Source organism: Macaca thibetana, chromosome 11 (assembly GCF_024542745.1).
Source record: "Macaca thibetana thibetana isolate TM-01 chromosome 11, ASM2454274v1, whole genome shotgun sequence".
Lineage (NCBI taxonomy): Eukaryota > Metazoa > Chordata > Mammalia > Primates > Cercopithecidae > Macaca > Macaca thibetana.
Window position 1 is genome coordinate 81,316,895 of NC_065588.1, and position 15,148 is coordinate 81,332,042.

A 15,148-nucleotide genomic window follows, 5' to 3' on the forward strand; every position below is an offset into this window, starting at 1 on the left:
GTGTAGGATCCCCTCATCTGGAATAGAAACAATCGATATTTCCACTTACCTGTAGTGGCTCAAGTTCTGGGGCTATACTTCTTTTACACTGGGTTTAAAGTACTCCTAATCCCCAAGTTTGGGATCCTCATTTTCAGGAGCTAGATCTTAAAATGAAATTTCTCATACAAAAACAAGAATTTAATTACATCTAAAAGGCACTGCTTGGCAGGTAATACTATTTATAATGAAAACATCTGATGGGTTGTTTTTAGGTGGATTTTTTTTTTTTCCTAGTAACTATATGGGCCAAGCCTAGATGACAAATAAAAAATATTAGCTTTTCCCATTATTCAGAGCAAGTCCTTTTAAGGCCATGATTTTTTTGTTAGTTGTTCAGCAAAAATGACATGAATTATCTTGCTGATCTGGTGTCACTTTCCATCCAAACAGCTGCCACATTGTCAGTTTCAACAACCAGAAACAAAATTAATGTCTCAAATAATCTTTCAATGTATTTTTTATCATTTTGTTTGCTTTCAGCATGAACATTTATTTTATTGACTTGTGGGAAAATAAATTGACATTTTATTACGAATTTGTAAAGATAAATATTCACATTTTACTGCTTTTGCTAATTTTATGTACTTTAGAGTTTTAAAGAAAATATGTAATAAGTAATAATAAGAAAATACATAGCATTTATATTATAGATATGAAAATTATTTGGCTATTATAATTTCTATATTTAAATGAACTTTTCTGGACTAGAGTAATTCCCCCTTTAGAATGTAGGCTGTCAAATTTCATTTACATCAGTTGACCTATACTTAATTTGAGAAATTCATTTATCTAAAGGGTTTTAAATCTGGAAATCTATAAAATATGGATTTATTAATCAAAGGATCAACTCAAACTTTAAGCAGTCTGTTCCAATGAACTTTGCATAACCCCATGATACCAACAAAAGTATTAGTTATAAATTTTCCCAATTGGCTTCTTACTTTCATGTCTAGCCAGTGATAACAGGGACAATGCTGATGTACTAAAAAATCTCTTTTTAAAACTTAATCCATAGACTCAGTTTGAAATCTCCTTTGGGAATTTCTCTCATTCACTCATGATTAATAGAGCTTCTTAAGTGGTGGAATATTCACCAGGAAGTTTTCACCAAATGAAATATTGGTTCTACCCTTGATTAGGAGGCGCCCAGCTGGAAAAACTAATGTTGAGATCTCACAGTATTCTGATACTTCATTTCCAACATTCATCAACTTGTTCTGGCACTTTCTAATATGTTCATCATAAACTTTTATAAGTCTGCATTTAGAACTTGAGGCCAATCCATGCACTGCTCTGTTATGCAGTTCTGATGATTGTCCTTTAATAAGTAAGTAACATGAAGAAAATGTTTAAAATAAAACACTAACTCCAATCTGGATACTGATTACATAAATTACAAATTTCAAGATATTGTTATAGTCTTAAATATCCAAGCAAACTAAATGTCTACATTCAAAAGAATTCCAAATACTAAATCATTAGGAAACTTTTTATATAAAGGTGATGAACATAGCTTCAAAGTATTCCTAATGTAAAAATTTAACCTCTCTTGATCCACATTCCCTAGAATCGTTCCCCATACCTGAAATATTGTATGTAATATTTATATCAGTATCTATGACCAAAATATAGTATTTCATGATAAAATCACTACTTTGTTCCTTGCTGAGCTGGTATCAGTTCCATCTGAACAACTATTATGTAGTAACAGTTGCAACAACTAGAAACAAACCTATACTTCCATATTATCTTTGAATGTATTTATTTTTATTGTTTTTGTTTGTTTGGAGTATGAAATATTTGTTTTATTAAATAAAATATGCTTATAGTAAAATATATTTATCTGTTCATTCTTCTGATAAAACAAATATTTATATAAGATTATTGTGTTAAAATAGCTCTTCATTTTGTCATTAATTATTCTGCACAGAAGCCCCGTGTCTCTATGTATTTGAAATGTACTCTCTAAATTCAGAGTTCCAGGAATACTGTTCTAAGACACGGTCATACTCTTTATGTAAAACAGTAGAAATGTTAACCAGTGAACAAATTATTGTAATATAACTGCGGCAGTGCCACAATATTTCTTATTGTACTTAGATTCTTTTGTTGTTGTTGTTTGTTTGAGACGGAGTCTCGCTCTGTCGCCCAGGCTGGAGTGCAGTGGAGAGATCTCAGCTCACTGCAAGCTCTGCCCCCCGGGTTCAAGCTATTCTCCTGCCTCAGCCTCCCGAGTAGCTGGGACTACAGGCGCCCGCCACCACACCCGGCTAATTTTTTGTATTTTTAGTACAGACGTGGTTTCACCGTGTTAGCCAGGATGGTCTCGATCCACCCTCCTCGATCTGCCAAAGTGCTGGGATTACAGGCGTAAGCCACCGTGCCTGGCCGGGTTCTTATTCCCTAGTGTGCATAAAGAAGGCTATATTTAAAAAATAAAGCTTACCCCAACCTATCAGCAGTGTTATTTCATACAATCAAAGACGACAGTTTTCCTTTTTTCTTTCTTTTACTTTTATTTTAGGTTTTGGAGCAGATGTAAAGGTTTGTTACACAGGTAAACACATGTCATGGGGGTTTGTTGTACATATTATTTCCTCTTTGAACTTGTTTAGAGTGAACATTAACAAGTTCAAAATATATGGACTCATATTTTCTTAACTTGATCAAACTATTTATTAGCAAAGCATCAAGCTTTTTATCTGCTTCATAATATTATAGATCATCTGATAATTACCTTGAAGAAACAAATCCAATTTATTTCTCTCTTCCCTTATTTAAAGATTGACAAGAAAGAAAGCTTCAGTTTTCTTTCAGGGGAGGGAGCAGAGTGGGGGTTGGGAGCTATTTCTGTTCTCAGTACATGAAAAACTATGGTGTTCTTTTTTCTTTCTTTCTTTTTTTTTTTTTTTTTTGCTTTTATAGAGGAAAATGTATTTATCTATCATCTCTTGTGATAATTTTTAAATTTACTATTACTACCACGACTACCAAGATTATAACTCTACACAGAGATACTTTATTACTTTGGTTGGCCCTAGGCATTTTTGCCTTCATAGGCCAATTCTTTTGTAATATATATACATATGCTAAAATTAGATTTCACAACTGTTTGTATAAATGAATATTTCATCTGAGACTATACAATCTAGTTAGAGATCTGCCTGAAGTTTTGCTTCTTAAATCTTAACATTTTTAATAATCTCGTCTTGTCATTCTTCAATTGGTATTTAGGAATTGTTACTTTCTTTTTTTAATTAATAAAATTTATTTTTATAGTAGTCATAGTTTAACAGCAAAACTGAGTAGAAAGTACAGAGTTCCCATATACTACATCCCCATACATGCACAACCTTTCCTACTATCAACATTCTGCACCAGAGAGGTATATTTGTTACCATTAATGAGTCTACATTGACATTGTCACTCAATGTCCATAGCTTACATTAGAGTTCACTCTTGGTGTTTCATAATCTATAAGTTTGACAAATGTGTAATTACATGTATCCACTATTGTAGTATGATAAACTATAGTTTCACTGCCCTAAAATCTGTGCTTTGCCTATTCATCTCTGCCTCCCACCAACTCATGACAACTAGCGATCTTACTGTCTCAATAGTTTTGCCTTTTCTAGAATGTCATTAAATTGGAATAATATCATATGTGAGAATTTTCATATTGACTTCTTTCACTTAATAATATGCACTTAACTTTTCATGGCTTCATAGTTCACTTCATTTCAGCACTGAATAATATCCTATTTTCTAGTTGTAGCACAATTTATTATCCACTCACCTACTGAATGACATCTTGGTTGCTTCGAAGTTTCGGCAATTGTGAATAAAGCTGCTATAAACATCTGTTTACAGATTTTTGTGTGAATATAAGTTTTCAATTCATTTGAGTAAATGCCAAGGAATGTTATTGCTGGGTCATTTGGTGAGATTTAATTTAGTTTTATAGGAAATTGTCAAATTGTCTTCCAAAGTGGCTATTCCATTTTGCATTCCCACCAGCAACGAATGTGAATTTCTCTTGCTCTATATCTTGACCAGCATTTGGTATTGTCAGTATTTCTGGATTTTGGTCATTCTAATAGTTATGTAGTGGTATCGCATTATCTCATTGTTATTTTAATTTTCAATTTTCTAGTGAATATCATGTTGAATATCTTCTTATATGCTGGCTTGTCATCCGTATATCTTCTTAAGTAAAGTGTCTGTTGAGGTTTCTTGCCTATTTTTAAATTAGTTTGTGTATTTTCTGATTGTTGACTTTTGTTCTTTGATATATTGGATAACTGTTCTTAATCAGATACATCTTTTGAAGTGTTTTCTCCCAGTCTGTGACTTGTCGTCTCATTCTCTTGAGATTATCTTTCATACAGTAGAAAATTTTAACTTTAATGAAAAAAATGAATTTTTTCTTTCCTTGTTTATACCTTTGGTGATTTTTAAACTCTCCTTCCTGCACACTGACATACCTTTTGTATTTTATCTAAAAGTCATCATCATACCAAAGGTCATCTAGATTTTCTCCTATATTATATTCTAGGAGTTTTAACAGTCTATATTTTACATTTAGGTCTTTTATTCCTTCTGAGATAATATTTTGTGAAGTGCATAGTCTGTCTAGCTTCATGCTTACTCGTGGATTTTGAGGTGTCCCAGCACCATTTGTTGAAAAAGACTGTTAGCTCTATTGTACTGGTTTTGCTCCTTTGCCAAAGGTCAGTTAGCTGTATTTGTGTGGGTCTATTTCTGGACTTTCTATTCTGTTCCATTGATCTGTCTGTTCTTTCACCAATACCATACTGTCTTTATTACTATAGCTTCATATTAAGTCTTGAAGTCAGTTAGTGTCAGTCTTCTAACTGTTGTTTTCCTTCAATATTGAGCTAGTTATTTTGGATCTTTTGCCTCTCTATATAAACTTTAGAAACACTTTGTTAATATCCATAAAATACCTTGCTATAATTTTGATTTGGAGTGAGTTTAATCTATAGATCAATATGGGAAGAACTTACATCTTGACAATATTGAGTCTTCCTATCTATGAACTCCCCATTGGGATATCTCTTAATTTATTTAGTTCCTCTTGGATATCTTTCATCAGAGTTGTATAGTTTCTCCATAGGAACTGTTAGTTTCTAACGAGGGTATTGACTTTGTTGAAGGAGTTCACTTTTCCCTGTAACTATCAGCAGCCTGGTGAAAACAGACCTACAATCTCCTTGAGAATGGTTTCAGCTAGTAGTTCTAAGTGGCTGAGCTTGATGGAAAGTTCTTGCTGTCTGACCTGGCTTTTTCACAGCATTAGGGTTTTTCTTTTTTCTTTTTGTTTTTTGTTTGTTTGTTTGTTTTTGTTTTTTGAGATGGAGCCTTGCTCTGTCACCAGGCTGGAGAGCAGTGCCACGATCTTGGATCACTGCAACCTCCACCTCCCTGGTTCAGGTGATTCTCTTGCATCAACCTCCTGAGTAACGGGGACTACAGGTGGACACCACCAAAAATTGATATATACTTTTGTAAATACGTTGAAGATTTTTACCTTTATAATCCTTAGCAAGATTCAGGAGAAAGTATAATTTTAGATGTTCCAGATCATGATAAACAGGGTAATATCCTACCTCTCTTGTTTTAGTCTTACTCTCATATGTTTTACTAAGAGAAACAGTCAGAATATACCTCTATTTCTGAAATAAAAGACAACTTTTGTTAAGATTATTATAGTTATCTTCTGTTTAAAAGTTTATCTAATATTATTATTCTTTTCATAATGCATCTTTTTACACTCCAAATTCCAGCGTGAGTTTCCAAGTTTCAATCTTTCATTTGTGTTTTAGAAGAAAATGGTTAAATAATTAACTCTAAAACTTACTTTGTATATGACCTGATACCAGGTTTTTTAAAGAAATGTAACAACAACAACAACAACAAAATCTAACTCTATCATTTTCCCTACAGTCACATTTTCTGAGATATATATCCTATGCTTATATTACTTAAATGATCAGCATATGGTATTTAGATATATACTCTCCTTATCAAGATTAGGATTATTAACTTTTTTTGTTGTTTTCAATAGGGATTCTCTACTTAAAGTGTTGCCAGATATGAGAATCCTTAATGGCAGTATGCTAAACTCTGATTCAGAAAGCTACACTGAAGAACACAATCAACTGGAATCAGCAGGTTTCCTGGCACTTTGTCAGTCTCAGATTCGAGAATTCAACTTGCTAACTGAAAATTATATAACTGGAAAAGGGTAAGATTGTGATCTTCCCATTGTTGTATTTAGAATCAATAATGTAATTTATAAATATGATTTTTAAAGTATTCTGATTAACACAATTATACTTTTTAGATTAAAACAGTGTGTTTTGGGGATATTCTACCTTTAAAAAATTTTGGGCATCGTGTTTTTATTCTTGAAATGTATTAATATGTATTTTGAACATAACTTCAAATATTTAAATGCTACAATATTAGATGAAGTAAATGAAAGCATGTGGATAGCATCAAGACAAGAGGCAAAAATTCATCAATTATTCAGTCATAATTTTATTCAACAATTATTGTAGGCAAGACTATTTATCCCCAAATAATTCACAAATTAGCATAACAGAAAATTGGGTAAACACCTAGAATAGAGTGAGGTAAGTTTTATAACACATGTAATTTATATTATACATTAAAATATCATACATATGCTTATATACTAAGGTATGATGGGAGCACAGTAGAGAAAAGCAGTCAGCACTTGCACCCATTTAGATTACAGAAGTTGACAGTAATCAGAATCAAATTTTGAAGAAAGAAAACTTCCTATTCCCCACCTCGAATTCTGAATGCATTATAATTGATATTTCTTTTTTTTTTTTTTTTTTTTTGAGACGGAGTCTCGCTCTGTCACCCAGGCTGGAGTGCAGTGGCCGGATCTCAGCTCACTGCAAGCTCCGCCTCCCGGGTTCACGCCATTCTCCTGCCTCAGCCTCCCGAGTAGCTGGGACTACAGTCGCCCGCCACCTCACCCGGCTAGTTTTTTGTATTTTTTAGTAGAGACAGGGTTTCACCGTGTTAGCCAGGATGGTCTTGATCTCCTGACCTCGTGATCCGCCCGTCTCGGCCTCCCAAAGTGCTGGGATTACAGGCTTGAGCCACCGCGCCCGGCCTTATAATTGATATTTCTAAAACTGTATTTTAAAATTTGCATTATGTCAGAAAATGTAAATTATAAACAAAAACCATTTTGTATTGTTTCACTTACAATGACTCTCCATTGCAATTGGAAAAATAACATGTACTTCTAAATGTCTAAATTTTCTTACTATATTATATTCTTAAAGTATTGTTATTGATACTTTTATACATGCTTGTCCTATGTAGAAGTTCATTTTCTGTTTAAATATTTTTGAACAGTCTATTTAGATTAAAAAGAAATCTCACATCATTAAAAATAATTTAAATTGTTTTAAGTAGTGTTTAATGCAACAAATACTAAGATTATTTACATTTGTCTTTATGCAAATCTAAAATAATATTTACTTGTATATATGTGGTAATATACAATTTTGTACGTAAAGGTGACTCTTGACATTCCCTTGAAATCCAAATTTCAACATGAGATTTTAAATGCAGTCTTTGGACTATTTATTTCATTGCAACTTAAGTTTTATTTTAGCATTGAAAATGGAAAGACTATAGGAAGAAGGAAAATTCTTATTTTATAATATGTAAAATAGACTATATTTTATATATTGATGCATAAGTGGTGGTGAGTTCAACAAGTAACCATAAACTCTTGATATGCTAATATCGAACCTTTTTTTGCATTATTAACCAATGAAATGAATAAAATACAAAACAAACATATTGGACGAGCCTATGCTAATGTCTAAAATTACCTTTGTGAACATAGGAACTATCAAATTGTCTACATTTTTGGAAATAATTGTAACTTTCATTTTGTTTGATGTGATTAACATTTTATTTTTTATATACTGTATTTTGTTTTCAGAAAAAAATTAAGGCAGCTTATGGCAATATATTAAATATAGCCAGAAAATATGTTAGAAATAAGCAAAATTTTTTAAACATGAAATAAAAATAAAAGAAGACAAAATGTAGCCAAGAATACTCATATAAGTGAAAAGTCCTTTACATTTGTTATTGAGAACTTCAAATCCAGGCAACATTAAAATTTGATTAATTATACAACTTATAAAATTCAAAAGCTAGAAATCCAATAATTGTTCAAGAGAATCTTAGCCATTTATGTCTTAAAGTACTTGAATTCTCTTTGCAGTGGATTATTATTTTTCCAGAGATAAATGGGAATAAAAATTTTCCCATAATGTAAGTTCTTTGTTTAAAAGTCCAGTACAAATATTTTGCATGGCAAAAGTCAATGTAGAAAGCACTTTTAACTTCATTTCATAAATAGCTTCTCCAAATTTAGTCAACCATGATTTCTCATGTTTATGGTAGTAAAAGCATGAATTTTTCTCATTCATTTGTACCAAAAATACCTAGAATAAAAATGGTCCTAAAACTTCCAGACATGTTGTCTGGACTGATGGATCTAAACTAACTAAACAAATGTTTTCACATTTTGTTATAAACGAGATCCATTTTTATATAAACAACTAGAAATAATCTATAATGAATGTTGTAGTGAAGTTTAATATTCATTTGAGGCCACACAGTGAAAATTTCAAAACTTGCACAAGTTTTAATATTTGCTGATACTATTCTTATTAAATGTTCTCATCGTTTATTTGTTCAGAGATGTATTTACCTTGGATACTGCAGAAAATCTCTGTCATTATTTTAAAAAATTGATGATACTGAGTACTGAATACCGACATGCACACGAACGAGGGGATGTAAATATCACCAAGAAAGATGAATCAGAAGCCCAGAAAAATCATTTGGCCCCTACAAACAGTGACAGCACTCTGCAAAATGGAGTCTTCTACTCTTGTGCACATGAAGATAATCCAGACTCACCAGATAATCCTGAGAAATGGATGGACTCTGTCTCCAGCCGCTCCCCACTAAGCAACTCCTCCACATGTGAAAATATGGAAGGAAGACATCAGGAAATATTAGTATGCCAGAAGAAAGAAAACAGCAAGGCAAGCAGTATTCCCACCATAAGAATCCCATTTAAAGAAGTAGAAATGACAAATTCTGTGCTGAGGAATCACCAAAATATTGAGCCTAATGAAAAAATGTAAGATATATAAATAATGTTTCTTCTATAGATGTATGTTTACTACTTTTGATGGATGATATTAGTCAACGGTACCTAGTAATTTGCTGAAGGATTTAAATCACAATCATATTTCATACCGATTCCATTATGTTTTCATGAGGTGCACAAATCATTAATTATAGTGCAGATTAATTTGATTAAATTCTGGTTTAATTTCTAGTAGTATTTAAATGAGTAAATGTGAATTTTTTTCTGCCTTGTAATATATTTTAAGGAGAAATAAAATACAATACTCTAAAAATAATAAAAACATTTTCTGAGTAATCAAGTATTTTAATTTTAAAAAAATATACCTTTGCAGGCTGGGTGCAGTGGCTCACACCTGTAATCCCAGCACTTTGGGAGGCCAAGGCGGGTGGAACACGAGGTCAGGAGATCGAGACCATCCTGGCTAACACGGTGAAACCCCGTTTCTACTAAAAAATACAAAAAATTAGCCGGGCGTTGTGGCAGGCGCCTATAGTCCCAGCTACTGGGGAGGCTGAGGCAGGAGAATGGCGTGAACCCAGGAGGCGGAGCTTGTAGTGAGCCGAGATCGTGCCACTGCACTCCAGCCTGGGTGACAGAGTGAGACTCCATCTCAAAAATAAATAAATAAATAATATATATATATATATATATATATATATATATATATGCCTTTGCACATGCCATTTATTTGCTCATTGATTTAATAAACATTTAATGAGCATCTTTGCATGTATTTTGAATGTATGTGCTATAACTTTTTGGCATCAATAGATCTATAAGGTAGGGCAATATTCTCTATGATTAATCAAGTAAACCCCCTTATAACAATTAAATAATTTTAGAAAGCTAATGACTAACTATTGAACAGCAAGGATTAGGTTTTACTTTGTCCTGTCAATTTCTTCTTGTTCTTTTTACTTTTGGCCTCAGAGTCAAGCTAAGAAAAGAAAAATTCCTCAGATTTAGTTTCTCTTATGAATTACTGGTGCTGAGCAGGGCAAATGTCAGAATACCACAGTAGCTAGCAAATCTTGCTTTTCCCACTCTTCCTTTTTTCAAAAGTTGTCAGGGTAAAGAGTAATTTTTTTCTTTTCTGGGAGCTAAGTAATTTGATATGCTGAAACTAACATATTTCCTAATGTAAATTTTTAATATTTATCAAAAGTGGCTTTAATATTTTCTGATTTGTGTTTTATCAGTTTATTTAATTGATTGCCTTTGCTCCAAACACTTCAAATGTTGCCTACTGAAATTTCATATAAACAATATTTTTAACTTCTTAATCCTAAATAAAATAGCCAAATGATGATAATAAGTAAGGAAGAAGAACTGAAAATACAGATTAAAGACCCAAAGAATAAATGGGAAGGAAAATGTATACCCGTTGCTGAATCTTAACACTCAGTGATTCAGGAGATTAATTGTTAATTGTGTAAGAGTTTCCTAAGAATTATTTACATGTGCTCTTATTCTAAAGACACTTTTGACATTATAAGTTTTGCCAAAAATATGATGATGATGATGATGATCATGGAGTTGTTTTTCTCAACCTGTAGTGCACCCTACATTTAGGAAACCATAAAGTCAGCTTCTTTACCTGCTTTCAATGTAGTGAAAAGCAGTCCATATGTTAGTGTCACTGAAGAAAATACCCCTCATCTACCTTCTGTTTTTGTTTTCCCTGGGGAATTTTGGTGATATCAGGCTGAGGAATTCATGCAATCAATGACTTTACAAAAAATTCACAGTTACAGTTCATGAAACTTGCATGTGTCTATAAAGAAATATAAGATACTGTCTCAGGTTTGATGTGTTTTCCCATAAGCCTTTTAATTTTTACTAGTTGCATATTGCAAATGTGTTTTCTGATTCTTTTCTTTATCACCCAAAGTGCCTATTAAAGGTGCTTTGAAATCCCCTAATCCATTTTTGTTCAAAAGATGAAGTAATGAATGGATGATTGAATGAATAAATGTGAATTATATTTATATCAAAATTTACAAAGTTATGTTTACCCTAGGAGGAGGAAATGATTTGTTGGAACATGAATATTTTTTCAAAGTACTGGAAATTCAAGTAGTATATCTTAGACCATGTATTTTAGCCTTTAACTTCAATATTCTATTCATAGTAAAACAGATTGGAGCATTCTACTAGCTTTACATTAAATGGTGGTGATGATAACAATGATGATGATAGTAATGCCGATAATAAGCCAAAACAGCAATAGAAAATGGCTTCATAATTCCTTTCTAATTTCCCAGAAATGTATTACTATGAGGAAAAAAAAGTGTGGTCATATCTAGTAGAGTTTATCACTTCATTCCACTTTGCCTTAAAATAAATTGTATGAGGAATGAAGAAATTTCATTGGATTTGGCAATTATAAAATTATTGAAAACTATTTCAAGGGAGCATTAGGAAATGGAGATACGCCAAGAATTACTTATCTTCTTTTTTTTTTTTTTTTTTTTTTTTTTTTTTTGAGACGGAGTCTCGCTCTGTCGCCCAGGCTGGAGTGCAGTGGCCGGATTTCAGCTCACTGCAAGCTCCGCCTCCCGGGTTCACGCCATTCTCTTGCCTCAGCCTTCCGAGTAGCTGGGACTACAGGCCCCCGCCACCACGCCCAGCTAGTTTTTTGTATTTTTTTTTTTTTTTTTTTTTTAGTAGAGACGGGGTTTCACCATGTTAGCCAGGATGGTCTCGATCTCCTGACCTCGTGATCCGCCCGTCTCGGCCTCCCAAAGTGCTGGTATTACAGGCTTGAGCCACTGCGCCTGGCCTACTTATCTTCTTTTTAAGCCAAAGTCAGGAATTTGAAAAGGGAGTAAGACAGAATAGTCAGCACTTTGACTACACTCTTTACCTTGATAATATTACTCTAATAATCTATGTTGGGAAAGAAAAACATTTCTGATTAGTAAGAGTTAAATTACTAAACACACTGACAATCCACTTTTATAAATGATGTATATTTTAAATCACATTTTGCTAATGTTGCTGGGCAACTTAGGAGGACATGGAAAACACATAGCATTGATTGATTCAGTGCCTGAAATTGGCAAATAGGTGTGGACCACAAAAATGTAAGTATTTACTGCTGGGTCTGTAAGAGTGTAAGTTAACTGTTTGTGGGCAGAGAAGAAAGTGAAGCTCCTAAGCACCTGATAGGGTCCTTCCTCTTACAGTAAAGGCAGCCTTCTTCCTCTTACATTCGAAGGTCACTTCTCCACAATGAATAGGATTTTACCCTCTCTTGCCAAGTAAACATTGGCTCCTACATGTGTTCCCTCTCTTCTGCCTCATCACTTTTTCCCGTTCTCTCTGGACAAATATCCCCAAGATGATACAAAATCTCTATAAATCTCCCTCCTTAAAAGAAACAAATGAAACTCCCTTTTAGCCACATACTCAACTATTGGCCCATTTCTTTTCTTCAGATTGGAAGGTTTTCTTACTATTTTTACTTCTATGACAATGGTTAAGTAAAAGAAGCGGTCTTATTTTTAAATAATACTTTATGTGTTCTTTGTTTAAAATATTGCTTAGGAGGAACTTTTATCTACAACTGTGTATTTACAGATAATAACAAATGTGTGTGTGTGTGTGTGTGTTTCTCTCCTCTTAATAGTATGGCAGCTGTGGTCATCCAGTCATACTGGCGTGGTTACCTCATGCGCAGACAGATGCATTTCTCCACAAGGCTATGTACTGCTGCAACAGAAGGACTGCCAAATTCTTCCATCAAGAATCAGACTATTTTAAAGAAAGAAAAAAGAGAAAATATTGTAAATATCCAAAAACAGAGAGAGAAGGCTGCTGTTCTTATTCAGGTTAATTTCAATCTTTTGGTAACATAGTTACAAAAGACTTATTAGTTGTCTTTCATGGTTTATTCTGTATTAAAAATAGCCTCCAAGTTTCAGTGATTACAGTTATGTAGACTTATTTCTTATTCAAGTGACATGTTGGCTGCAGGTTAGCTGCAGGTTGGCTGTGGCTCTGCTTGGTATCTGGATTGAAGGAATAAGCCTTCAATACAAAACACTATTTGCATGACTGAAGGTCAAGCTGGACCACACAACCATATTTAAAACTTCTCATCAAGGCTGGATGTGGTGGCTCAAGCCTGTAATACCAGCACTTTGGGAGGCCGAGGCAGGAGGATTGCTTGAAGCCAGGAGTTCAAGATCAGCCTGGCCCACAAAGAGAGGCCCCATATCTGAAAAAAAAAAAAACAAACACAAAAATTAGTGGATGTGGTGGTGCACACCTGTAGTTCTAGCTACTTGGGAGGCTGAGACAGGAGGATTGCTTGAGCTCAGGAGTGTGAGGTTGCAGTGAGCTGTGATCATACCACTGGGAATACAGTGAGACCTTGTCTCAAACAACGACAATAACTTTTCATCAAGCATGTCATTTGTCACATCTGCTAACATTTGATTAGCCAAAGCAGGTCTTACTTGGCCTTGATAGCTATTTCTATATGTTTGAAAATCTACCAAAATAATTGTTAAAGTTTTTCAAATACTTTCGTTTAAAAATTTAGGAAGCAAATAATTAACAGACTTGACTCAATCTCACCAAGACCAGGGTTTTTGTTTTTGTTGTAGCAGTGTAAAACATTACCAATTTATTACCTTAAAATGTTTGTAACTCAGAAGTCCGAGCACAACATGGATGGATTTTCTGCTCAATGTCTCACCAGTCTGATATCAAAGTGTTGACTGGGACCTTAGTTCTCATCTAGGGCTTGGGTCCTCTTCCAATCTAATTTGTTGCTAGAAGAACTCATTTGCTCACAGCTGTAAGACTGAGGTTCCCAGTTTCCTTCTTTCTGTTGTCCAAGGACTTCTCTCAACTCTTAGATGCCACTGGCAATACCTTACCAACTGGTTCCTACAGGCAGTTGACAAAGTATATTCCAAGGTCCGATTTTAAAATGAAGTTCATCTTGATCACACTCATTTTTAAAAATTTATTTACTCATCAAATTTTTTGAGAAGCTACGACTTGTCAGGAATTGTTTTAGGCTCAGGAAATAAAACTTAAAATCAACAAGATTCCTACCTTCATGGAATTTATATCCTGGTAGAGGACGCAAATATAAACTAAATAAAATAAGATCTGTAGAAATTCATGGTATTGTACCCAAGTTGAATGATAACAATTAAACAAAATTTAACATTTCCCTTTATTCATTCAGCAAATATTTCTTGCTACAAAAATCTTTGTGGCTTACATTCTGTTGGAATATGCAGTTAATAAATATGTTCGCTATGAGAAATATTGTGGGTGAAAATATGAAGCAGGAAAAGTGGGATGGGAGTATGAAAGAAAAGTTTATCATTTTAGATAGGATGGATGTGTAAGACCAGGAAATGTGACACTGGAGATTTAGTCATTAGACATCTGTGGGAAGAATATTCCAGGCAAAGGAACATCAGATTCTAAGGCCATGATTTAGTAGCCTGCCCACAGTGTTTAGGAAGTAGCAAGAGGCCAGTGTAACTAGAGAATGATGAAAAGGAGCAAAGTAGGATTTATAAAAGGTCTTATATGATATGGAAAGACATTGGTGGAATTTGAACAGTGGATTGACATGGTCAAGTTTACTCTGTGTCACAATTATACTATAAGAGAACAGAGGCAGACGCAGCAAAATCACTTAGCAGCCTATTAGAGTAAACCAGGCAAGAGATAACATTGACATGGACCCGAGTATCAGCAGCGGAGGTGGTAAGACTATCACATTCCAGAATATATGTTGATTTTTTCTTGAGAGTAAATACATGAGAGATAGAGAGGAATCAGGAATGTCTCCAAGGTATGTAGGAAAAGCAACTGGAAGAATGG

At 33.7% G+C, this 15,148-nt stretch overlaps 1 protein-coding gene across 3 annotated transcripts in view; it reads left to right on the forward strand.

Moving 5' to 3' along the window:
- LRRIQ1 (leucine rich repeats and IQ motif containing 1) overlaps positions 1-15,148 on the forward strand; it is a 225,631-nt gene that overhangs the window by 83,335 nt on the left and 127,148 nt on the right. For all 3 annotated transcript variants that reach the window (XM_050746645.1, XM_050746644.1, XM_050746646.1), the window contains exons 15-17: positions 6,131-6,310; positions 8,831-9,280; positions 12,924-13,125. In XM_050746645.1, the coding sequence (XP_050602602.1) occupies positions 6,131-6,310; positions 8,831-9,280; positions 12,924-13,125 (832 nt within the window). The remainder of the gene's footprint in view (positions 1-6,130; positions 6,311-8,830; positions 9,281-12,923; positions 13,126-15,148) is intronic.